The following is a 24,852-nucleotide window of genomic DNA, read 5'->3' on the forward strand; positions in this document are numbered from 1 at the left end:
CAATCCGAAGAAGTACATAATCGCCTTCTTTAAAAGCATGTGTTTTCGTTTCTTATTAGCTTGTTTTGTGTACTTCCCTTGAGCGATTGCAATGGCTTCTCGAACCTCTTTGAGAATATTTTGATAGTCATGGGTAAATGCATCTGCTGCTTCCACTCTATGGGTCAATTGTGTGATAGGAATAGGTAAAATCTTCCCATAGATAATCTCAAACGGTGCTCTTCCAGTTGCAGAATGGGGAGTATTATTATAAGCAAACTGTAAGAGATAAATATATTTGTCCCAAGTCTTTGGTTGACTTCCCGCATAAGCTTTTATCATATCTAGAATAGTATTGTTTGTAACCTCAGTTTGTCTGTTCGATTCTAGATGAAATGCTGATGATAAGTCTAACTTAGTGCCTAGATTATGAAATAATGCAGTCCAGAAATTACTGCAAAACTTCGAATCTCGATCAGACACTATAATCTTTGGCAAGCCATGCTGAACAAAGATATGCTTGATGAATAAATGTGCAGCTTGCTGAGCTGTTAAAGTCTTCTTGCATGGGATGAAATAAGCTTGCTTACTAAAGCGATCTACTATCATCCAAATCATATCATTTTGATTCGTTGTAGTAGGAAAACCTGTTATGAAATCCATAGATATTTGTTCCCAAGGTTGCGTAGGAATAGGCAAAGGCATTAGCAATCCTGGGGTCTTGCCTTTGTAACTCTTGATCTTCTGGCAAGTGATACATTCGGCTACAACCTTAGCCACATCTTTTCTTATAGTAGGCCAATGAAATTCTCTTGCTATCACTTGTAAAGTGGCAGTCACTCCCCTATGTCCCATATATGGTGGTTGGTGCATTTCCTCCATTACAATTTGTCTAAAGGGTCGAGTGATGCATAATTTCTTTTGATAAAAGAGGTATCCATCATTGCATGAATAGCCCAACATAGGATTCCAATTGTTATTCTCTCATTTGTTCCATATATCGAAAAAGTCTGGATCCCCTTTAGAAGAATTCTTCATACCTTCAAAAGGCTGGGTCTCTACAGCAGTGATGTGATTAATACTTGGCTTTCTACTAAGAGCATCAACAACTACATTCTCTTTTCCAGGTTGATACTGAATCATGGGCTGAAAACTCTGTATAAATGATGCCCACTTGATGTGCCTATCGGATATAAGTGGCTGAGTCAACAAATGCTTGATACTTTGCTGATCGGTTTTGATAAGAAACTCAGATTCCATCAAATAATGTTTCCACATTCGTAAGGCAAGCACAACAACAGTTAATTCTTTATCATATGTACTATAATTGTATTCCGCTGGTTTTAATTTTCGGCTCTCATATGCTATTGGATGTCCATCTTGCATAAGTACGGCTCCAATTCCATATCCACTAGCATCGATTACAACTACAAAGAATGGTCTAGAGAAATCGGGTAATGGCAACACAGGAGCTTGTGTGAGAGCTTCTTTTAAAGTTGTAAAAGATTTATCTTGATGCTCAGTCCATAAGAAATGCTTAGCTTTTCTACGAAGGTCTGTCAATGGATGTGCAATGTATGCGAAATTCTTAACAAACTTTCTGTAAAAGCTACACAATCCCAAGAATGATCTCAATTCATGTAGATCTCGGGGTTTAGGACATGTGACTATGCACTCAATCTTCTTTGGATCTACTCGAATCCCATCGATGGATACAATCTGACCCAAATACTCTATCTGATCTTGAAAGAAACTACTCTTTTTAGGATTTATGTACAATTGATTTTCTTTCAAGAGTGAAAAGACTAGCTTCAGATGTTCCTTATGCTCCTCAACATCTTTGCTAAACACCAAAATATCATCGAAAAATACTACCACACAATCTTGGTGTTTAAGAAAGATTTGTTTCATCATTCTATTAAAAGTAGCTAGAGCATTAGTTAGCCCAAAAGGCATAACTAGAAACTCATAACGTCCTGTTTGAGTTCTAAAGCAGTCTTGTATATATCCTCTTCTACCATACAAACTTGATGATAGCCAGATTTGAGATCTATCTTACTGAAGACCTTGGCCCCTTTCAATTTGTCCAAAAGATCATCAATCCTAGGGATTGGATATTTGTTCTTCACTGTGATTTTGTTTAGTGCACGATAGTCTATGCACATTCGATAAGTTCCATTTTAATTGTATTTTGTTTTGGTAAAAGCAGCTTTAACCTTATAGTTAGATGGGAAAGACTCTAGGTTTAGCTTTGCTAAGGTTTTTTTCGAAATGAAATCATGTGTACTACCATCATCATGCAAAATAACAACCTCTTTGCCATTAATGAAACCTTTCATCTTTAGAAGAGCATGACAATTATACTTACCTCCCTCTTGCTTTGTAAAAAGAAAGAAAAAAAAGGAAATCCTTTGACTAAAAGACCGCGTATCAATCTTCAAAGTTCGTGGATCAAGGAGGCATGTGTAGGATGATGGCGACGGTAGATATGCCCAATCATGGTCAGTCTTTTCACAGATACTGTTCCCCGTGATAGAGTCTGGCTGCCAGTGGAGATAGAGACCTGTAGGGGCGGCGCGCGATGACAACCTACACAGTGCACTCAATGCACTAGTCTCTTTTTTTTTAAATAACGTAAACAGCGCTAACGTGAAGTCTAACGACTTGGATGAATGAATTAAATGGCTCTACAAGGTCTGTCTCCCCAATGGCAGCTACTGAAGACTAGGCTTAGCGAAAGGCTCGTCCGCCAAGGGAGTTTTAATACATGCTTATGATAGGCGTCTGGATCCTACGGAGATGGAAGCGTGACGCGTTGAAGACCACGAAACTTTTGGGTTTAGAAGCGGCTGCTAATCTTCGCTGTAGAAATCGAGGCATAAACTAAATATTATAGGCCTTCGTTATTCATGAAGCCAAGGCAAGGCGAAAAACAGCTGTTTTGCGAGAGCGACTTGTGAGGTAGAGCCGCAGAGGAGTTGTCGAGCATTATTTGAACCGAGAGAAACAGAGTTGGATCAAATCTCAATATCAGATGACTCCATAGGCTCGAGCGTCAATGCAGATTAGCGCATGAAATGAGATGCACAATCAGGGGTGCAACTTCAAGTATTCCTCGGCAAGGCTTCTCTTTCCAAAGTGTCCTTTTTTAGTATTAAACTTAGCCATGTCGCAAACTTTGAGGTGAGCTCTTTTAAGACTCATCTGATTCTACTACTCTCCTGTCATAAATTTTCTTTTCTTTTCTCCACAAAAGCATGACCAAAGCTCTGATACCACTGAAACCAGAAGGTAATTTTTTTGACACAAATTCACCACTTAATCAATTGGAGAAGAAGAACACAATCACACTATGAGAGCGACAGCAGGCTGGGTACAATCTCCCCCCCTAGATGAGTGGCTCACACTTCCTCATCTAGAGCATTTATGATATTTCATAAAAGCACCAAGGAGCCAAAATTATCCCTCTCATCCAAAAATGAGGGATTTGCTTTACATAGCCATCTTAGGTCCCAAAATGAATTATGTCCTCAACAAAATATATTGCTCAAACTTGCAATAATAAAACAAATACAAAATTGGCCCATGGCCATATATAATGCGTTGTGCGAAACCTCGATCGGTATCCTTGCACTAACTCCAATGCTCGCTATGAGTTCCATCACCTGTACTCAAGCCACCAATTACATTAGTTATTAACAATCGATCGAACGAATCATCAAATCCACAGATCCCAACATAGCCGTGCTCAAAGCACAATAATCAAGCAGAACACCAATAACACTAGTGACATCAGTATTAACATGGAATCACCCACAATACCGACCATCTAGCATGGCAAAACACAAGCTAGTCAAGCGTCCCCAACTAACCACACAAAGTATCCACTAGGACCCCCGTCGCGTCCGCTGCACTCCTATGTATTACTTTGCCATAGTCACACTTGACTAAAATAATAAAATCCAAAGCAAGATATATCAGAAAATATAATTTCCGTAACATTGAAGCACGAATTAAAGATATCCTTGAATGCATGTGATAGTCATGTTTTTTCTACCTAACCCCCTAGGACATATTACCATCCAATTCCCCTTTTTCCATTTCCTCTTCCTTATCCTCAAAATATAGACCTCAATCGTGCTAAGAGTTTCATTTTGACCCTTTTGATTTTCTTGTGAGAAATAAAATCTTGATGCTTTATGAAATTGATATGTATTTCAATAGAACTAATGGATTAGAAACTACTTCCAATAAGTTTGATTTAAATGTGTTCCTTTAAAAGAGTTAAAAATTTTCATTAATTGACCTCAAATGTAATCTTCCTTAAAAACGTTTTGGGGGAGAGGGTATTGGAGGTGGATCTAGAGTGGAAAGGAAGAAGCTAAAATAACAAAGGTTAATATAAACTATGTTCTCCTTCAAGCTAAGATTTCTCCTTCCAAAACGAGTGAGTCTTTTATATAATTTCATAAGAGTTTCTAAACAAAAAACTTGATTCTAAAATTGCATAGATTCATAGAGAAGGGATCTCACAGGTGGTTTCTTGTAGTGCATCTAGTTGCATGCTTCTCAAGTCAAGGTAGTATCTAGCTAAAGATACCTTTTCCCAAGTGATTCCTCTAAAACTCAAATATATAAATTAGTCTTCTTGATCCCTTTCTTAATGGCCTTGGCAACCACTGGCAAGTTTTCCCTTGTGACTCCTACCCTAGTTTCTAATTATGTATGTTTTAATGCAAGACTCACAATAAAACTCATGGGTATACATTCCATAATATACCATAGAACCTTTTCCTACTTACTCACTATAGATGATAGAACACAAAACTTAAAGAAAGGTGAATAGATAATCAAAAACAAGAAAAATGTAAGATACTATGCTCACATACAACAAATACCTACTCGTCTATATCCATCCATGGTGCCAAGATGCCATGGGCACCTTTTCCTATTCAATCACTATATATGATGGAATACAAAATGTAAAGAAAGGTGAATAGATAGAGTAAAAAAAAAGAGAGAGAAGATATGACAATCACACAAAAAGGCGATAACAAAACAAGTTTTCCAGTGATACTATGGAGCAAGATTATAAAGACTAAAAATAGCTCAATGTTGATTTTTAGGTGTGAGAATAGCTACTCCTTTGTATCCATCCATGATACAATAAAGGGTTCTCTCTAAGCCGCCGCTCACAAATATGTCCTTATATGGATAACATAAATAAACACGTCTTATTCTCAATTTTCTACTTTGAGCAAGCAGATAAAGCCTTCCAGTCCAAAATTCTCAACAACTTACAAGTCCCAAGAGCCAGAATACTATTAGCCTAGTCCAAGGCGTAACTAGCTATGCCTTTGTGTGTGTTCTGCAAGCTTGTGATGCAACACTCTCTAATGGAGATGAACTAATCTTTTGCAAACCCCTTTCCTAGGATGTCACCACACAAGACTTGTTGTATCTAGCTAATAGACCATGTACCACAGGTTGGATACCACATGGCTTCTACTGAGTGAATAATTCAACTTCAAAATAGTGCACTACATAGTACCACATGCCACGGTTGATGATAGGAGAAGAGCCAGTGGGATTATAAGATTGCTTGCCAAATGTTGCATTGTTCCAAAGTCTATAGCAATTTGATATACAAAATAAAGGATAGGATGCAACATGGATGCATGGGATTCAACTATCAAAAACCTAGACAGACAAATCATACAACATTAAAATAAATTCTTGCAACAAATGTCAGAACTATTTGCTAGTATAGCATTAGAATTGTGGCAACATGAAATCGAGAGTCAAATGACCCCATCACTCCAAACAAAATTGTAGCAAGTACAGAAAGATATTCTAGGGCTCAAAGCAAGCATGATAGAGTAAAAACAACAAACCCTTATGCACGATGTTCCAGAAGAAAGCATAAAAAATCCAATGAGTGACCCCTACAATAGAATCAACTGCAACTCTTAGATGCATTGAAGAGAAAAGAAAAGGTAGAAGTTTCATTCTACCAATTGCAACTCTCATACAATAATCATTAAAAAGAACTAATGCCATTCCACGAAATATTGTTTAAGAGAGAATAGATGCAAACTAAGAAAAGAACCATAGAGTTGCAGAAAATCCTCAAAGACTGTAGAGACCAAGAGTAAGAACTAGAGCAAGAATGTAAAGCATCAAATGAATAGAATGCCAACAAGGAAATGTATACTCAAGCCTAGTAGATGATCAATTGCTCGCGCACACCAAAATAGCTCAACAATTCAAAAGTCTAAACTTACTTACACGTCCACATACAATAAGTACATGGAGAAAGGTTATGGACATCCCCATGGCCACCCTTGCCTCATCTCCCTCTGCAAGAATTGATTGAACACTAGCTTTCGTGTACATATCAATTATTCAACACTTAATAACACTAATATTTGTGGTTGAGGTGTCTTTGGCGTCTCAGCTATCAAGCCTGTGTCGATTGTTGCCTTGTAGTGCTTAAGCTCCATAGAATTTTTCTACACTATCCAAAAAGCTGTGTCAACGATCTCCTCAAATGGATAAACACATGGCCATTCAATTTATACGACGTGTTAAAAGAGGTGACTTGTAGACTGAGCATCTATTTTGTCATTTGGATTGAGCCTGAGTTGGGGTAGATGATGCTGATTAATTGCTGGGGAGACTTCCACAATATGACAATATTCTTGAGGGTTGGAGCAAGGTTGTCACCCATTTGTGAGGCATGTTGTCCTAATTCTCATATAATGTACCTTGGATTGTACATTCCATCTTTGAGTATCTATGAATTTTTGGCCAATTGGGACGTGCTGCCCATGTTAACTTGGGTATTGTTGCATTCCACCTGTGTCGACACAGTACTACATCAAATTTGGGATGAGTTCTAAAGCAAGCCGATGCTATGAGGTACTCTATAATGTATTCATTTTTTGTCTCCTCCATTTGGGTTGTGTCTTCAATTTGTTCCTAATAGCTTCAATGATTTGTTCTTGGCAAATGTTCACAGGAATGTGATGTCCCATGCACCTCTCAACTTCATGTCTAGGTATTTCATGCAAAAGTCTCTGATGGGATTACTAGGCAATGGTATTCTTTCTGTTTGTTTTGCTTCACTACCCGAGTCCCTTGTGGGTGGGGGTGTTCAATTTGGGTCATTTGAATCTTGAATTCATCTGAAAATGAATCATTGTCTGCTCCAACTATTAGTAATTCGATGGATGTTTGAAGTAGGTGTGGCCTTAATCAAGAGAATGAAGTCATAGGGGATAGCTAAGGACTGGAATCGAGTATGGAATCAAAGAAGATGAGAAGCTGCATGATTGGGGTAGGTGAAGGAAGAGATGGGCAAATGGCTTGAGCTTTTTGATAGTCCTGTAAGGTAAGATTATCAAGAGGTGGAAAAAAGGTGAGTATTATTGGCTGATATGCTTTGGAATTTTGGATTAGTTGCAAGTGATGCGAGGCATGAGCAATTCGCTTGGACTTTAGGGAAGGCAAGAAGTACAATGTCCGATTCGAGAAGGGATGCGAGGAGATCAGTGAAGAGATTAGCAACATCGGGGAGGTTGGATTAGAGATACACCATGCATTCTTCAGATAAGTTTTTTGCTTGCTTGATGGCATCATAAGTTTGAAGACCTGGATGCATCTTGGAATTAAATCCTATGGATCATGATGATAATGGCCTTTGCAATACCAAAAGTCCAGTTACTAAGCAGAGAGGACATCCCATCCAACATCACACCGTCTTGTTTCATGCGCATGTAGCATGCATGTATTGAGTAACAAATTCTTCTTATCCTCATCCATATGTTGCCATAATGTATGAAAGTCTCTTCGCCCATTGATATGTCCTTTTGGTAGACAATGAACTTAACATTTTAATTTGCAATTGCTCTTCAAAAATCATCTTGTTTAAGGTGTTCAACAAGATCTTGGTACTTTTAAGAATTGGAATTTCAGATTTGAGTTGATCTTCTCATCACAAAATCTCATGAATAGTTACAAATGTTAAAGCCAAATTTACATCCAATTTTTTTGAGGACATGGAAGAGGCAGAATAGAACAAACATACCTTGTGAAACAATATGCAAGCCTTTATATGGTTGTCAAAAGCCAATGGCAAATCCTAGAGAGGAAATTGCACAAATTCTAATGAAGATGAGAAGGGAATAATCCATATTCCCTGAAGGAAGTCAAATCCCTTAAATCCTAAGGGGATCTAGGAGTGTGGTGAGCTAATAGTCATTCATGAATCTTAGAGCAGCTGGAAAAATCATGGTAGCCACAATATACCGAATAATAATACAAGGCAAATCAGCAATGCTAGAATCAATGGGAGCAATTTCTCAGATGCTAGATCTAGAAATTTTGCAGTTGAGGTAATGCGTAAGTGGCTTCCCTTGAGGGACAAGCTAGCAAAATGGCAAGACATTGAGGCAAAAGCCCACTTTGTAAAAGGCGAATGACGATTCCCTGCACCCTTTTTGGGGTTGGGAAATTGCTCTACAATTTTGGAAGATAGTAGTGAGTGCAATAAAAAAAGCAGGCATAACGCCCAACTGCTCTGTTGTATGCAGATGCAAATTGTGTATCCTAAGTAAGGATATGGATAACACCTAATAAGCCGATCTCTCCCAAAAACCAATACTTGAGAGAATTCTTGCTGGTGTCCCCACAAGGGAGTTGTCCGTCGAAAAGAAAGTTGCCATGTCCTTGCACCGTCTTTGGGCTAGGGGGGCCTCTACATCACGTAGCTGCCTTGTACGGAGTAGTCAAATCCACTTTAGGCAGAGTGTTTCGACAGTTCATTCATGCAATTTTGAAGCACCAGGCTAGGTTCATAGTTTGGCCAAAAGTCGTCCTCGGCTTCAGCAAATAAAAGCCGAATTTGAGGAGAAGCAAGGGTTTCCTAATTGTTGTGGAGCAATTGATGCGTCATACAGCACGTAGAAAGTGAGTACTTCGGCAATTTTGCTATGAAAGCTTACTGTGAGATGGGAAAGGTTCCCTTGTTGAAAGTTGCAGAAAATGTTTGTGTGATCAGATTTTTAATCTGCCTTTTGGCAAAGGATGCCTGCAAGCTGATAACTCGTTTGTGCTGTAAACAGGGTTTCGCTGTATTCTTTATATGAAAGAAAGCTCATGGGAGTAAATTCTCCCTTTCTCCTCCCCTCCTCCCCCACCCCCGTTCTCCCCTTCCCATGGGAGTACCATCTTCCTTTCCTAAAGTTGGTTAAGAAGCTTGCACTTCTAACTCCTTTGTGAGGAACCTCTTGTACAGATCTTCCACTATGTCCCACACTTCCATCCTGAGCATTCTTAAAGGAGAGAATTGAGTACAACAAGGTCTGACGATCACGCCTGAATTTCTTTAATCTTGTCTGATGGCTCTTCAGGATCTCAAGAGTTTCCAGAGGACGTACAAAGGTCACAAGATGCCCTTGGTCCCTATGGGCATCCCATCAGAGGTATTGAAAGATACTAAGCTGTAAGACGTGGTCTGTCATCCCAACAACTCAGAATGCATGTGGGCTTTGAGAGTCTCTTAGGAAGCTCAGACAAAACAAAGGTAGAGCCCTGTCTAAGAAAGCACCTGGAGGCAAGTACAGAGTATGGATTTCCCTCTTCAGGTCACCAAAAATGCACACCCCTTCAGTCCTGCTTCTCATGCAATGCCTGTTCAGTGAGGCTTCTGGTCAAGTAGCTTGACATTGGTGAGCTAAGACAGAATGCATGGTACATCTGAGGCAGATGATCAGAGAACACGGACTATACAGTCCTTGAATTTATAAAGACCAGCATAGTTGTCAGCTTCTCTGCCATTACAGGAGAAAAGCTCATGTCAGAGGCATCCCCTGTGCTTGCTGTCAGCTTTGCTAATCAGATGATTCGCATTTATGAAACAAATGAGAAACCTTCCCTTCGGCTCAATTGACCTGCAGAAGCTGCTCCTTATGACATATTTCCCTCATCCAACACATCACCTTTTCCGCATCCAATCCCCTGCCAACTGAGGCATATATGTTCGAGAGCATTACATATGGACCAGTGATCTGTGAATCAAGTTCAAATGCATGCTTTGCAGCTCGTTCTCCACGTTCTACATCAACACAGTACCGGCAAACTCCAAGTAAGGTTATCCATGACACCACAGTAGGATGGAATGGCATGCTATTAATCAGGTTTTCCGCCTCATCCAACCTCCCTGCCCTCCCCAGCAAGTCAAGAATGCAATTATAATGGTCCACAGCAGGTGTGAACCCATAATCTTGATTTATTGCAGCAAAAGAACGCCAACCCTCATCCACCAAACCCGTGTGGCTACATGCAGAAAGGATACTTATAAACGTAGCCTTATTTGCCATCAGCCCTTCCCACTCCATGAGTTCAAAGAGTTCAAGTATGTCCTTGCCTTGCCCATGCTGAGCATAAGCAGAGATCATCCCAGTCCAAGAGATTACATCTCGCTCAGGCATCATATCAAATACTCTCCGTGCATCTTCGAGACTGCCACACTTGCTATACATGCTGATAAGGGCATTTCCAATATTTATGTCTAGCGTGACTCCACTGCTCACAATGCAAGAGTGCATACTTTTGGCTTCAGCTAGTTCTGCATGATTGGCACACGTAGAGAGAATGCTGATGTAGGTGACCTGGTCTCTCTCAGGCACATCACCAAAGGCTCTCCATGATTCCTCAAGCCTTCCACAATTACCATACATGTTTATGAGGGCATTCCTGATTTCAACATCTGCCCCAAAGCTGGTATGTATAATACAGCTGTGAACATTCTTGCCTTGATTTAAGACAGCCCTGTTGGAACATGCATTAAAAAAACTCACAAATGAGACCTTGTCTGGAATGACCACTTCTTGCTGCATTTGTACAAAAAGCTGAAGGGCAATTCCGTGCTGTCCATTCAGAGCATAAGCAGCAATCACAGCATTCCATGAGACTATATTTCGCTCTGGCATCCTATGGAACATTTTGAGTCCATCCTCCATGTTGCCACACTTGCCATACAGACTCACAAGCGCATTTCCCAAGGTAATGTCTGCTTCAAATCCACTGCCAGATATACGCCCATGGATCTGTTTTGTTTCCAACAGAGCTGCTGGGTTTGCACAAGCAGAAAGGAGATTGATAAATGTCACTTTGTTTGGCAGAACTCCGTTTTGTTGCATTTGTTCAAAGAATCTAATAGCGCTCTTACCCTCTCCTTCTTGGGCATATGCCGCCAGCATGACATTCCATGAGGCGATGTCCTTCTCAAGCATTTTGTCAAACATTTTTGATGCAGCATCCAGGCTGCCACTCTTACCATACAGGTTGACAAGGGCTGTCCCAATAACAGTGTCTGACTCTAACCCAGTGCCTCCTATGTAAGCATGCATGCGCTTTCCTTCAACAAGGGCTGCCTGGTTGGCACATGCAGAGAGAATACTTACAACAGTAACCTTGTTCCACTCAGGCATTTCATGAAACGTTAGAATTGCTTCTTCCAGACAACCACACTTCCCATACAAATTGACGACGGCGGTCCCCAAAATAACGTCTAATTTGAAGCCACTGCCCAAAAGGCGAGCATGTATTCTTTTGCCTTCAGCTAAAGCCTCCTTGCTAGCACAAGCATCAAGAATGGTGGTAAAAGTTACCTCATTTGGGATCACTCCTTCCTGTTGCATGAGTCCAAAGAGCTGAAGGGCTTGCTCCTGTTGTTGGTTCCAGGTATGAGCTGCAACCATGGCATTCCAAGAAACTTCATTTCGGTGACTCATTGCATCAAACGCCTTCTGGGCATCTATCAGGGTGCGACACTTCCCGTAGAAGTTAACGAGAGCAGTTCCGAGAACCACATCTGAGTCGGATCCACTGCTTACTATGCAACAATGCAACCTCTTTCCTTCGGCCAGGGCACCTTGGTTAGCACATGCAGAAATCATGCTCACAGAAACGAACTTGTCCGGCAGAACCCCTTCATACTGCATTTGTTCATGAAGTTGGAGGGCCTCCTTCACATGTCCCTGGTGAGCTCTGATCATGAAATTCCATGAAAAATGATCCCGTCGACGCAATGTGGCAAACACCGCACGTGAACTCTCGAGGTCCCCACAAGAGCCGTACATTTGTATGAGGAGGTTAGCCATAAATGTACTGCTCTCAAGTCCATCTTTTATTACATGATCATGGGCACGCCTGCCATCAGACAGAGACCGTGTGTCCTTGCACGAGCGCAATAGAGAAGCATGTGCAGTGTCATTTATTGGAATGCAAGAGGAAGCTAATTGATCCGAGGATCCCAGCTTCCATGGCTTTTCAAGATTCGGCACATGGGCGTTTTGCTTTACTAGTGTAGTTGATGAATACGGAAAAGATTGCTCTACCCTCGAGAAATAGCGGTAAGGAGTTCGATCTAAAAAGGTCCAAGCCTTTCTATCATAGTCAATATGAGAAATTGAAATCCATGTTTGAGAATGACAATGCACGAACCTGGAGAGCTTGCCTGAGAGCCCAAGAAACCCAATTGTGCTCCAACACCTCGCTAGTTGGAGCATTCCAGCAGAGACCTCAGTATCTCCATGTTGTTCTTGGGTCCTTCAAGTTTTGTCCAATGCAGGCCATTTCGCAGGTGAAAAGACTCCAGATTGCAACTCCAAAATGCCCAACCACAAATTCCTTTTGAAAAACAACATGCCTTTTGCTTTTGTTTTTCGTCAAGGGACGGAAGAGCATTTGAGCCGTCCAACCGCTGGCTCTTCTACCAAGGAAGATCAATCGTAGAAAACGGACGGAATGCACGAATGGCAGACATGGCAAGGAGAAAATCCGTCTCCCATCGCATTCAACTTCCTCCCACAGGGCCCTCGGCGTACGGGAAAAGCTTGAGGGAAGCTTTTCCCTTATGCTTCTTCAATAGGCCGGCCTTATTTAAACCCTGTGGTAGTTTTGTGGGAAATTGGAGAATTGATGCACAGGTGGCATGTGCCCACGTTTTGGTCACTGGTTTTGTGGGGAAAAGACTTTGTGAACATTTTGGCTTGCCCTTGGGGTAGACGTTTTTTGCAGAGCAGAAATTGCTCAACTTTTGGTAATTTAAAATAGGGTTTTTGTGATTGGATGCTGGCGTGCAATGCGCCAGTTGCATGTCAGTGTGAGCCTCACGCTTCGTAACACGTGGCTTGTTATGGTAATCTACCTCAAGCCTCCAATTTCATTTGTTGTTTCGTTCCTGTTCGATGACTCGCTTCTTCTTTCAGGTGGTTGAGGCGCTAGCTTTATGATGATTACCATTACTTATCGCTTCTTCTTGGGTGGTTGAGGCGATGGCTGGATTGATGATTACCATTACTCTGAGGTCTGACAACATCTTCTTTCTTGAGTGGTGGTGCTTCCAAGTTGACAGATGCAATTTGTTGGCTAAGGCACTGAGAGCGATGCAATTTGCATCCAACTAATCATGGTTGAGGCACAAATTGAGGCGCAAATTAATAGTGATGGTGCTTCCAAGTTGACAGATGCAATTTGCAATACAGACTTTGATATAAAGATGTTAAGAATGAAATTATTCCAATAATATCTTCAAAGAACATGCAAATGGCCCATAAAACTAAATTCACAAGTAATCTCAATGATATTGAAGCACGCTTAGTCTCAATTAGAATACTATTTGCTCAAATTCGAGAGCTAACATACGAAGGGCAATATGTATTACCTAGGATTGTTGTCAATGAATTGGTGATATTGATAGAGCACAACAAGTGTTGCCTAGGTTCTTAATCGATTGTGACACAATTGTTGTTGCAATCAAGCATAAGCTCTCTTTCAAACATAATTACATGAGTGGTACTGTGCGACCAACTTTTATGATGCTTGCATTGAAAGAGTTGTTGTCAATTCCCTTGTATCAAGGAAACAACGTTCAAATTAACCATCTTTGGTAACAACATGTAAAAATCGTACAAGGAAAAGACAAAGAACATCAAAACAATGAACAAGACTTGCAAGAAACAATAGAAGAAGAACTGTTGACTAATACTTTAGTACATGTATGGAGTTTACACAACTCAACAAGTTGTTGACTTCGAGGGACAAACTATTGCTATTGAACCCTCATAGGGTTTTTCACCATTAAGCATTTTCATTGGAAACCCATGAAAATACAACATTCCTAAACACATTTCCTACCAAGACATTGCAAGGTGGGAGTTAATAAATGTGGATCACCGCTTTGCACTCTCCATAGAAAACCTCTTCTTCAAAGCAATGAAAACTTTGGTAAAACAAGTTCTATCATCGTCTTGGGTTAGAATGTGAAAAGCTCAAACAAAAGGAATAGCACTTTAAGATCTTCATCAAAGGATGCCCTCTTAAGCACAAATGTTATAAAAATACTTCGTTCAAACATTGGGTATCGAGACTTTTGACATCTTCGAACTTTGCTGACTATAAGTACTATCTCAAGAAAAACCTCTTCTCGATGTTGTGACAACTGGGTTCCCCAACCTTCTTTGTCATGCTATTAACTACCTGCAGAGAAGTTATAGAAACCATTGCTTGAAGCAATCCAAAAGTTGAACCCAGATGCCGCATATGACAAACATTTGAATCCACAAGCAAAAACTAGACATCTCTTGCATTCAAATTCGATCACTATAGCCCAATATTACATGCATAGATTTCAAGCACTCAAGAATATGCTAAGACAAGATCAAAGTATTCTTGGAAAAGTGAATGATTTCTACTTTGTGACCAAGTTCCAAAATAGCGATAGTCAACATGATCATGGTCTTCTATATATCGAAAACGCTCTTATTTTTGGAATATCATCAAATAGCGACATCAAACAAAAAAAAACAAGAGGGTTACGACATTGAAATTGACATGCCAAACCCTCCAAAACAAAATCAATTCCTCAACAATTCCTTACTGTCATATAAATTTGTGCCTAACAATGACTACTACATTAACTTCAAAGCTTTGAACAATGAACAATGGCTTATTGTGGAAGACATAATGTTGAAGAAAAGGATCTCTCCAAAAAGAGCATTCCATCTTTCCTTGACAGGCAACGGGAAAAACATTTACACTTTTGGCAGTCATTCAAACACTTCTATGGAACTACTCACACAAAAGTACTCATGATGTGGACTCCCCAAAAGTTCTCCTCTTGGCTTACACTAGAAAAGAAGCTTTTAACATTGGTGGTACAACAATCCATTCAGCGCTACATCTACCACTAATGGCATCCCACTACACAAGCCTCTCAAACAAAAAATTGTAAGTGCTATTACAACTCAACAAAGACCTTCAACTTGTTGTCTTCAATGAAGTATCCTTGATTGGGCATAGCACTTTGGTTGTAGCCAACATGTGGCTATGTGAAATCAAGCACAACCACCTCCAACCATTTGGAGTTGTTGATGTTCTCTTATGTAGAGACTTATGCCAAGCTATCCCAGCAAAAGATTCATGGCTCAACCAACACACATGACAATGCAGACATCTTTGTGGTAGGACAATGTCTTGCAATATGAATTCAATAGACCAATGTGCTAAACAAACAACGAATTCTTAGAGGTACTCAATAGAATACGAATATGTAAACATACATTAGGAGACATATCCTACATTAACAATAAATAGAGGCAACCACTGCAAAAACAAAACATTCCACACTTGTTCCACACAAATACCTCTAAAGACATTCACAACAAAGAAGTGTATCACTTACTTGAACATACCCCCCATATTCTCGAAGCAACACACACAAGACACAAAACATGTAGCAAGACCATAACAATCCCTTTGAATCCAAAAAACACAGTAGGATTGCACAAAACACTACTTTTGAAACCAGGAATGATAGTCAAAATATGCTTGAGAAATCTTGACATCTCCGATGGCTTGGTAAACGGAGCAGATGGAATATTCCAACATTCACACATAACAAAGGAACATCGGGTTGTTTGGATCTTTTTAAAAAATACAACAATAGAAAAACAAGCTCACATCAATAATTCTTCTCTTTACAAGCTTGACATTCCAAAGACATGGACACCGATACATCAAATCACAAAAGAATTTCAGATAGGTAAAAACAACTTGAATTCAATCTCTTGCAGGCAATTTCCCATACAACCAGTTGCTGCCGCTAGAATAATCCATCGTTCGCAAGGAGTAGCCATGGATTACCTTGCATTTGACCCATCTATCATCAAATCACATGGTCTAACATACATAGCATTATCACATATACAAAACCCTGAAAACTTATATTTCATCAAGCCATTGGAGCCTAAACACATCAAAGTAGACAACAACGTACTTAAAGAAATGGAACGACTCAAGTCCGATAGAGAATGGATTCCAATACAAGAAAACTTCTTAGAAAACAACATCAACCACAAGACATTACAATCTCTAAACACACGTGCATTGAAATCTCATTTCTTAAACATAGTCAACGACAAAATCCTCCTAAGCGCCACAATCCTTTGCCTACAAGAGTTACATATCAAGACATTAACAAAACTATCCTTACCAAGATTCATGTGCTTGGAAAAATCTGACGGTGTAGGAATAGCAACATGTTACAAACAAGACATGCAACGACTTCAACACAAGTACATTCAACATTAAGGTTTAGAATGCTTACAGTCTTCAAAACAAATTTCTCTAAAACTATTGCAATCATAAATTTATACAAACTCTCCCTTGTCAAAAACTACCACACTCCTCGCTTCTCTTGAAAAAACTCTTCAACACATACAAGATGTACAACAACAACAATCATTGGAGATTTCAACATCAACTTTAGCATCTCAAGCAACAAGGACAAAGCACTTACAACTTTCATGGAACAAAAAAAATTCACACAATTGTTGATAAATCAACCAACTACTATCCATGGTTTAACTATTGACCACATATGGACAAACAAAGAAAACGAACACAAAATATTTGGTACAAATATCATTCACTAGTCTGACCACTCCCTACTTTACACAAACATAGATTCCTCTTAACGTTTACTACTACAACACTCTGCTCTTTCAACAAACATCTACCTTGAAGGCATCCCTTATGAATGTAATTCACCTTGTTTACCAACATTATGATATTTAACATGGGAATTAGTTTTTCCCATAAAGACCCTCTTCCCACCATGTCATTAGGGCTTAAGCTCCTTTTATGGTACAATTGGCTCAAAATAAGCTAAGTGGTACAGTACACCAACATCCAAAATTAGAACCCCATAATTTTTTGATATGAGCTTCCTTTTCTTTAAGGTCGGACAACAAGTCATAGCTTCCAATGCCTTGTCCTAAAGGAAAGTGTGATTGGCATGTGCACTCATTTTAACTTTGTGCAAGTTTAGTAGCCATTGGCTTGTATTGGAATCCATGAGTATGTTCTCCTTTAATCTAGATTGGAAAGCCCCATCTTATGTCCTTGAGTTTGTTCACAAGTAGGGAAAACATTCAGCTATTATTACTTCCTTATTCAAGAGGCTATTTGATTTGAGTTCAGTGTTTGAGTATTGCACTCCTTGTCATAGGAGGGAATAAGTCATATATGAAGGTGCTCAAAGAAGCCATGTAGACCATTAAGAGGTGTGAATAAAAAAAGTCATGTCTACCTACCGTTGGGATCAGGCGGTCAATGTAAATGTCTTTACACTACACATAATGGATTTCATGACTTTGAGAATTGTCATGAGGGGTCACCAACCTATGACTAGTTTCCCATCAGATACATCTACCTAGTATAATATATAGCAACAATGATTGCTCATTTAATTTGAGCTAGGCACCACAACCTCTTCTTCCCATGCAAAATAGTTACAAATTATGTTTCATTAAGCCCAATTGAGTAGATACTGGCTGGTCCCCTTCCTAAACCGACTTAGGGGGTTTTCTCAAATAACATGGTAATGCAATTCATGTGCTTTCAAACATTGGGTTCTTTGCTATTGAATGCTACTCGTATTGTAGCAAATGTAGTCAAAATAGAGAATTCTAGGTTGTCTTGAAAGAATCTCAGGTTTTGATTAAAATCCTCTAAACCAGAACACTTCACATGTAGCATTGGTGGATCCTGTATATTCTAATAATGTTGATGAGATAAGGCCACTGTTGATTATTTCTTACTTTGCCAAGACATAGTTGCTACTTCTATCATTTACACTTCCTTCACAATTAGCATTAGTGTATCCATGAAAGCTGAAAGTTGTAAACTTGCCATAAATGATCCATAATTCCATGAAAACTTGTCATGATTAATCCATAATAGCTAAAAGGTGTAAACTTGTGAACACCAATTGATTAAGATGCCCAACCATATGATAGTCAAATAGACCAAGCTTCTAATTAGGATTGTTGAGCACAACAGCTCACAATTTGATGTAGCATTCCATAGGAGTTTGGAGTGGCTTGTAGTCCAAGTGCTTAAGAACTTTTTGAGTATATTTTCCCTTTGTGATCATAATTCCTATATCATTTCTCTTATTTCTCTTATTTCTGTAGTGTTGAAGATAAGAGATATACAAGATTATACAATTTTAGCCTTGGTTCAACAGCTTTGCCTTACAAGGTAACAAAAGAAAGAAGTAACCAAGGATTGCCTTATCCTCAGCATAAGAAAAATATTGAGGATCAACCAAGAAAGCCATTTGGGTTCGAGGGTTTCTATCTTAAACTAAAATTCTTTTTATAGAACTAATTGTATGAGAAACATTCAACCGGCAAAGAATCCCATATTTCATGCTAGAATAAAGCACATTGAAGTGCATTATCACTTCATCCAAGAAAAGTTATCAGTGTGAGAAACTGACTTTGTTCACTATCCAAGACAAGAACAAGTTGAAGATATCTCTCTCTCTTTAGCATTTAGTGTCTAGCATGGGTGTGTTCTAGTAGCTCCACACTTTTGGCTTGTTGTATCAGGTCTCTCATAGTCTCATAGACCCATCAGTCTTTTGAATAGTTTAATAAACTCTCTCTCTCTCTCTCTCTCTCTCTCTCTCTCTCTCTCTCTCATGCACACACACACACACACCACCATATATATATATAGTTATATAGTTATATAAAGATATTTCCCTTTTGTCTTTACTAGTCATGACACATGCACAACCCCCTTTTATTCTCTCTTTCTCTCTCAACACACACACACACACACACACACACACATGAATACTTACCTAACTATGAATTATTCTTTTATGTACCCCGTTGAAATCTTCCCTTTACACTTTCTTTTTAACCACCCCACATACAAAGTCCACTAATCATCCCATACCTCCTCTAATCCCTTCTTAACCCATGCACTCACACTCGCTCCTTACTCCACTTGTGACTTAAACTTCACTTGTGGCTAAATTGTTTTTTTAATTATCTAAGAATTGATATGGTTGCCTATATTCCTAGGTAAAGCGATAACAAGCTAGGGAAAACATGCATTACCTATCTACCCCAACGTAACTATGGTGTTAGTAACTATGATGTTCTAACACCTAGTTTATTTGGATGGTGGCAGCAGGTAAGTAGACCTTGACCTCGGAAGTTGGCGGATTTGACACTTTTGTACCAATTCATTGCTAAAAGTTTGCAAACTCGATATAAAGAAAACTTATGTTGCCATTCCTCCTAATTTCGTTAAAAAAATTTGGATTGCATTATTGTTAAAGGTTACTTCAATTCAGTGTTCAAATTTCTTTTTCCTAACCATTTCTTTTTATAATTATCCAAATGATTAAATTAATTGTATGGTTCATTTATTGATGGTATTTTTAAATCTAAACACACACACACACACACACACAAACTATCCTCTTTTTTCCTTTTGACCATACTAATTACTTTTCTTCCCTTTATAATCCTGTGAAACCTTTTTAAACTCTCTTCCCCCTTTCTTTCTCTCTCCAAATTTTTTCCCTCACTCTCTCTCTACCCTTCTCTCCCCTCTCTTTCTCCTAAATTCCCCTAAAACCTCTCAATTTATCCCAGTCTAGCACCTTTTTAAAATTTCATTGTTTTCTCCTAATTTTTTATATTCTCCCCTATTTTTTCCTATTTTTTCTTTTCTTTTTTCATAATTACCTAATTCCACTAATTATTTCCTAATTCTCCCTATTATTTCCATTTTTCCTAATTTTCTTTTCTTTCTAAAAATTTTCCTAAATATCTTTCTAAAATTCTCTTAATTTGTACCTATTTTTTCTCTACATTCTATGTGAGTGTGTGTGTGTGTGTGTGTGTGTGTGTGTCCCCCACCCTACTTTTCTAAATTCTTCAAATAAATTTTAATTATTTACCCCCATCTTGTACCTTGGTTCTCCTTATTTTTTCCAAATTTCCTAAAAAATTGTTTATTATTTTTCCTTTATTTGCCAAAATTTTCCATTATTATTATTTTTGTTAAAAATGCAGGTCTATATGAAAAAAGAGTCAACATTCTTTAGAATAGTAAAAAAAGACTAACATAATTCCGACAGTTCTGCTCACTATCAAGGCCTATACCAAAGTCTATACCAGACGAACCAAACACCATCGTATCAACAAACGAACTAGACACCATTATATTAATAGACGAAGCAAAGATGCACATTGTGTTATGCCCGCCTCCTACGGTTCTTCTTTTGGTGCCAGGTGGGCAACCACTCATAGAACAATCGTGCCAGGAATGCGTGGACTTCAGCCGACACTGGCAAGAATAAAATTTTCCATTAATGTTTCTTATTTTCCTAATTTATTTCTATTACACCTAATTTTCCTCAATCTCCCCTTTCCTTTCCATTAAATGTTCCCTTTTATTTTATTTTTTCCTATTTTAAACCTTTTTAATTTCCCCCTTTTTTCTAATTTTCCTAATACTTTATTATTTACTCTATTCTCTTCAATTTAATTTATCTTTCCTTATTAATACTTCCTTAAATTTTCATTTTTTATTTTGTTTTTAATTTATTTACTTTTTCCTAACTTCACTCTCGCTAACTAAAACCCCCCTTCTCTCCCTAACAAACTCTCACTCTAACCTTTCCCTAACTACCCCAAACTAATTCCTATCCTGGCACCTTACCTCTGTGTGTTGTTCGATTACTTTGACTTCTCTTTGACCTGACTGACTTACTTCCCCAACCTTTCCGTCCACCTTATTTAACCCGTTCTTTCCCCTCTTTCTTACCATCTATGCCTTTCATTACTATACTCTACTCATTACTCTCAGCTCCTATCGATTCTCTCTCCCCCCCCTCGTCGGCCTTGATTTCCTCACAGGGCCCGTTAGTGTTGCCTTGTTCATTTCCTCCGTATTGCTACCATCACCTCCTGTTCTAGCCTCTTCATTCTATGTGTTGTGCCACCTTGATTGTGATGTGTGGCTGAAGATGCACATCAGTGCTACAAAAGTACCCTATATAGAAAAATAAATGAACCATATATTTGAGGATACAAAGGGTCTCTATAAAAGATGTCACAGATGAAAATATAATGATACATATTTTTTTTACTATTAGGACATCATTAAATAACCTGGGATGCAAAAAAGAGTCTCTAATATAAGTATGGCATTCAACTGATTGAAGTTGGAAGGTCAGGTGGCAAGGCAGGAGCACATAAAAGGAATGATAGTCTACCTTTCTCCACATTGCTCTCACAAAGATCTAAAGACCAGGGTAAGATAGATGATTTGAGGCCCAATAGTACACTTGAGCCACAACGAGCAAGAAATCTGATTCAAGTCTCTGGTCTTCAAGAGCCACTTGAAGTCCTACCATTCATCTCACATAATGGAATCACATACTGGGCCAATATCGGTCTCTACAACGGTGCTTGAACTATGAGCACATTCTGAGCTAATACCAGTCTCTACAATGGTGCTTAAACTCGAAATATTGAGAACCATTATTATGAGGTCATCACACCAGGCTCTCACGGAGCTCTAAAAATCCAAGTGATTGAGGCCCCTAGTATTCAAGGACAGCACAATTTTGTACCCTATGATAGTCTAAAGGTAATGCTGATTATATAAGGTGACACTAGCATGGCCTTTTTCCATATCACTCACTTCATAGCTCTGATGAACAGATTTATAGAGACGAGCTTCCTACAAGTCACGTATGATATTGTGCTTACATCAAGCATTGCAGCTTGCATCGTGGTTTTCTTTCAATCTCTATTTCTTTTAAGGAAGCAAAACAGAAGTATTGGTGTGCATGTAGATCTACAAGCTATAAGGGAGAGGATGACAAAGTTAGAGTGAAGGTAACAGGTGAGCTACCTGGATGTAACTACCAAAACAAATTTTGGTTTTAGGCTCATGATGGACTTTCTATAAGCAATTCATCATAGTGGGTGAAACCACATGCGAGGTATTACCAACAATTTTTTTTTATTCATTCTATAGCATAAGTATATGCTCCTGGTGCAGCTTATTTGAAGCAACGGATTGCAAGAATAGATACATTTTGTGTGTGAATAATTATAGCCACAAATGCTTATGGTGGAGAGTCATGGTTTGGCAAAATGGGTGTGGCATAAGACTAGGTGCCAAAGAAAATGGAACATGTGAATCCAATGGTGAAATTCCTCATGAGGCATCGCCTACTAAGCTGGTGATGAATAATTGTAATTTCTTTTTGATGTAGTGACATCGGTAACAAGTGCCGTTCTATAGACTATAGTCCCACATTATAGGTTTTTTGTTCTTACCATCCTTTTCGTGGATGGATGCAGGTGACTAGAACTCCTTCTACATTACAATTGCATCAAGTACTTTCTATGTTTTGAAAAGAATCTATTGCTTAATGTATCCTCTTTCCTTGGTTGGTGAAAAAGACTTGTTCACTCATGCATTGTCTCATCGATTGAAAGTCTTGTGAAAAAATTGTATGCATGATGTCAAGTTAGTCTTGCAAAACACACACACACAAAAACCATAGAGAATGATGGCATCCCTACCCACTATTCCCTTGAATCCATGAGGCTGTAGCTTGTTAGGGAGGCCTGCAAGAGAGAGAGAGGGAGCTACTTGTCAAGGAGGGGAGAAATAGCTCTAGAAGCAAAAGGGACTAATGGTTGTAGCCACAGTGTTGGTTGTTTCTGCTATTTGCATGTTATGAAATTTGAGGGAGGTGGTTTTGATATTCAACCATCATGTTGGTTGCAGCCATGTGCTCATTGAGCACTGTGAGAGGAATCAACTAAATTGGAGGACGTGGACATGTATAACAATGATGATGAAATCAGCCACAGTTCTGCTAGCACTACTAGTTAGTGAGAACATGCATGATTTTTAACTATTCCCACTACCAGAACCACTTAGTGAGCACTAGTTTTAGTTAATTACATGCATGAACACTAGTTTTAGTGATTCCTTTGAATTATAAAAATTTCTTAAAATATACAATTATTGAGATTTTTTTATTTAACCAAGAATTTTATTGGTTTTCATGCTGGAGAAATCGGCAACCATGCATGATGGCATTCAATAGGCTTAATTGGGATGTGGATTCTTTTATAAATAATGATGGTGGAAATTGGCCTCCATGCTTGCACTACCAATTACTACTAGTTATTAGTAATCACATGCATGACTTCTAACTATTCCCACTACCGAAACCATTCAATGAGCACTAGTTTTAGTCAAGACCCTTATAACTTATGTTATATTCAACTCTACAGATTTTATTATGTACCATAACATAACGATAGTTAGGAGAATGATGAAGCAGAAAGCGCCATCGGGTAAGTGAAAACATCAAGCGACTGCGTTCGAGTGAGCCCAAAGTTCGAGCGATGCTTATGAGGAACTTTGTCTAAACCTGTAGGAGCAATAAATTTTTACTAAAAATGGTTGAATCTACATGACACTATTACAAAGTGTTTTTAATTTTTTTTTGTATGATCCTTGGCAACTTACAAAGATTAAACTTACTATTGGATAACTCATAAATCCATGCAAGTTAGCGATCATTCAATGAATACCAAAGGGAAAATTCTTGGCAACATACAAAGAGAAAACCTATTATTTGATAAATAATAAATACATGCAAGCTAGCAATCATTCAATAGATACAAAAGGGGAAATGCTGCAATGTCTACACCTCAAGGTGATCACTAAAAATTATGTAAGATAGCACGTGAGTTGAAGGGGTTTCTTTATTTTATGGAGTTACATACATGGCAACAATAGTCCTACCGATGATATAGAAGCTCCTCCTAGCAAAATCCCTCACAAACAACTATTTGTAGCTCATCGATTTTTATGCTACCGACATGATTTGATCCATTTTGTACACCAAATGATCACATGAATAAAATGTTTAAACTATGGAACTAATAAATTATTGATCACCTTATGACCATGATGATGCTAACTAAATATGGATCACTTTCATATGTCCTTGACCATGTATACACCTCTAGGATGGAGGGAGGAAACCAAGGACCCAAACTCTATATGAGAAAAATCCATTGTCATAATTAAATATAGAGTTTGGTAAGGACCGACTCTCATGAAACAAATATAAGTATAAACTTTCTAAATATCTAAAATTTTGAAACTTTAACATCACGAATGTATTCATTCATATCATTCTGATCGTTTTGAGTTCGATTGACTAAGTTATGGCCCAAATAAAATTGGTAAGAGGAGCCTCCCAAGAGGCCGCGATATCGTGGTCTCTAGGGAGAATCCTCCTCCCATTATTTTTTTGCCTTGAAAATGGAAATTGCACAAGAAAAACATATACTTTGACCCCTTTCTTCCACCCCTCCATCGTTGACCCTTGAAAAACATTGCCAAATATTTTTAGAAATTGTTGTTTGTCTATAAGACAATTGATTACTCACA

At 38.6% G+C, this 24,852-nt stretch overlaps 1 protein-coding gene across 1 annotated transcript; it reads right to left on the reverse strand.

Annotated features, from left to right (window-relative positions):
- Positions 1-9,214: 9,214 nt before the first annotated feature.
- LOC147905393 (pentatricopeptide repeat-containing protein At3g16610-like) lies at positions 9,215-12,828 on the reverse strand. The gene is made up of 2 exons (XM_087371545.1): positions 11,655-12,828; positions 9,215-11,417 (listed from the first exon to the last, which is right to left on the reverse strand). The coding sequence occupies exons 1-2, from the start codon at positions 12,552-12,554 to the stop codon at positions 9,924-9,926; spliced, it is 2,394 nt and encodes a 797-aa protein (XP_087227671.1). The 5' UTR covers positions 12,555-12,828; the 3' UTR covers positions 9,215-9,923.
- Positions 12,829-24,852: the final 12,024 nt, after the last annotated feature.

This window comes from Dipteris shenzhenensis, chromosome 1 (genome assembly GCF_047967505.1).
Source record: "Dipteris shenzhenensis isolate YYH24624 ecotype China chromosome 1, Dip_SZ_1.0, whole genome shotgun sequence".
Taxonomy (NCBI): Eukaryota; Viridiplantae; Streptophyta; class Polypodiopsida; order Gleicheniales; family Dipteridaceae; genus Dipteris; species Dipteris shenzhenensis.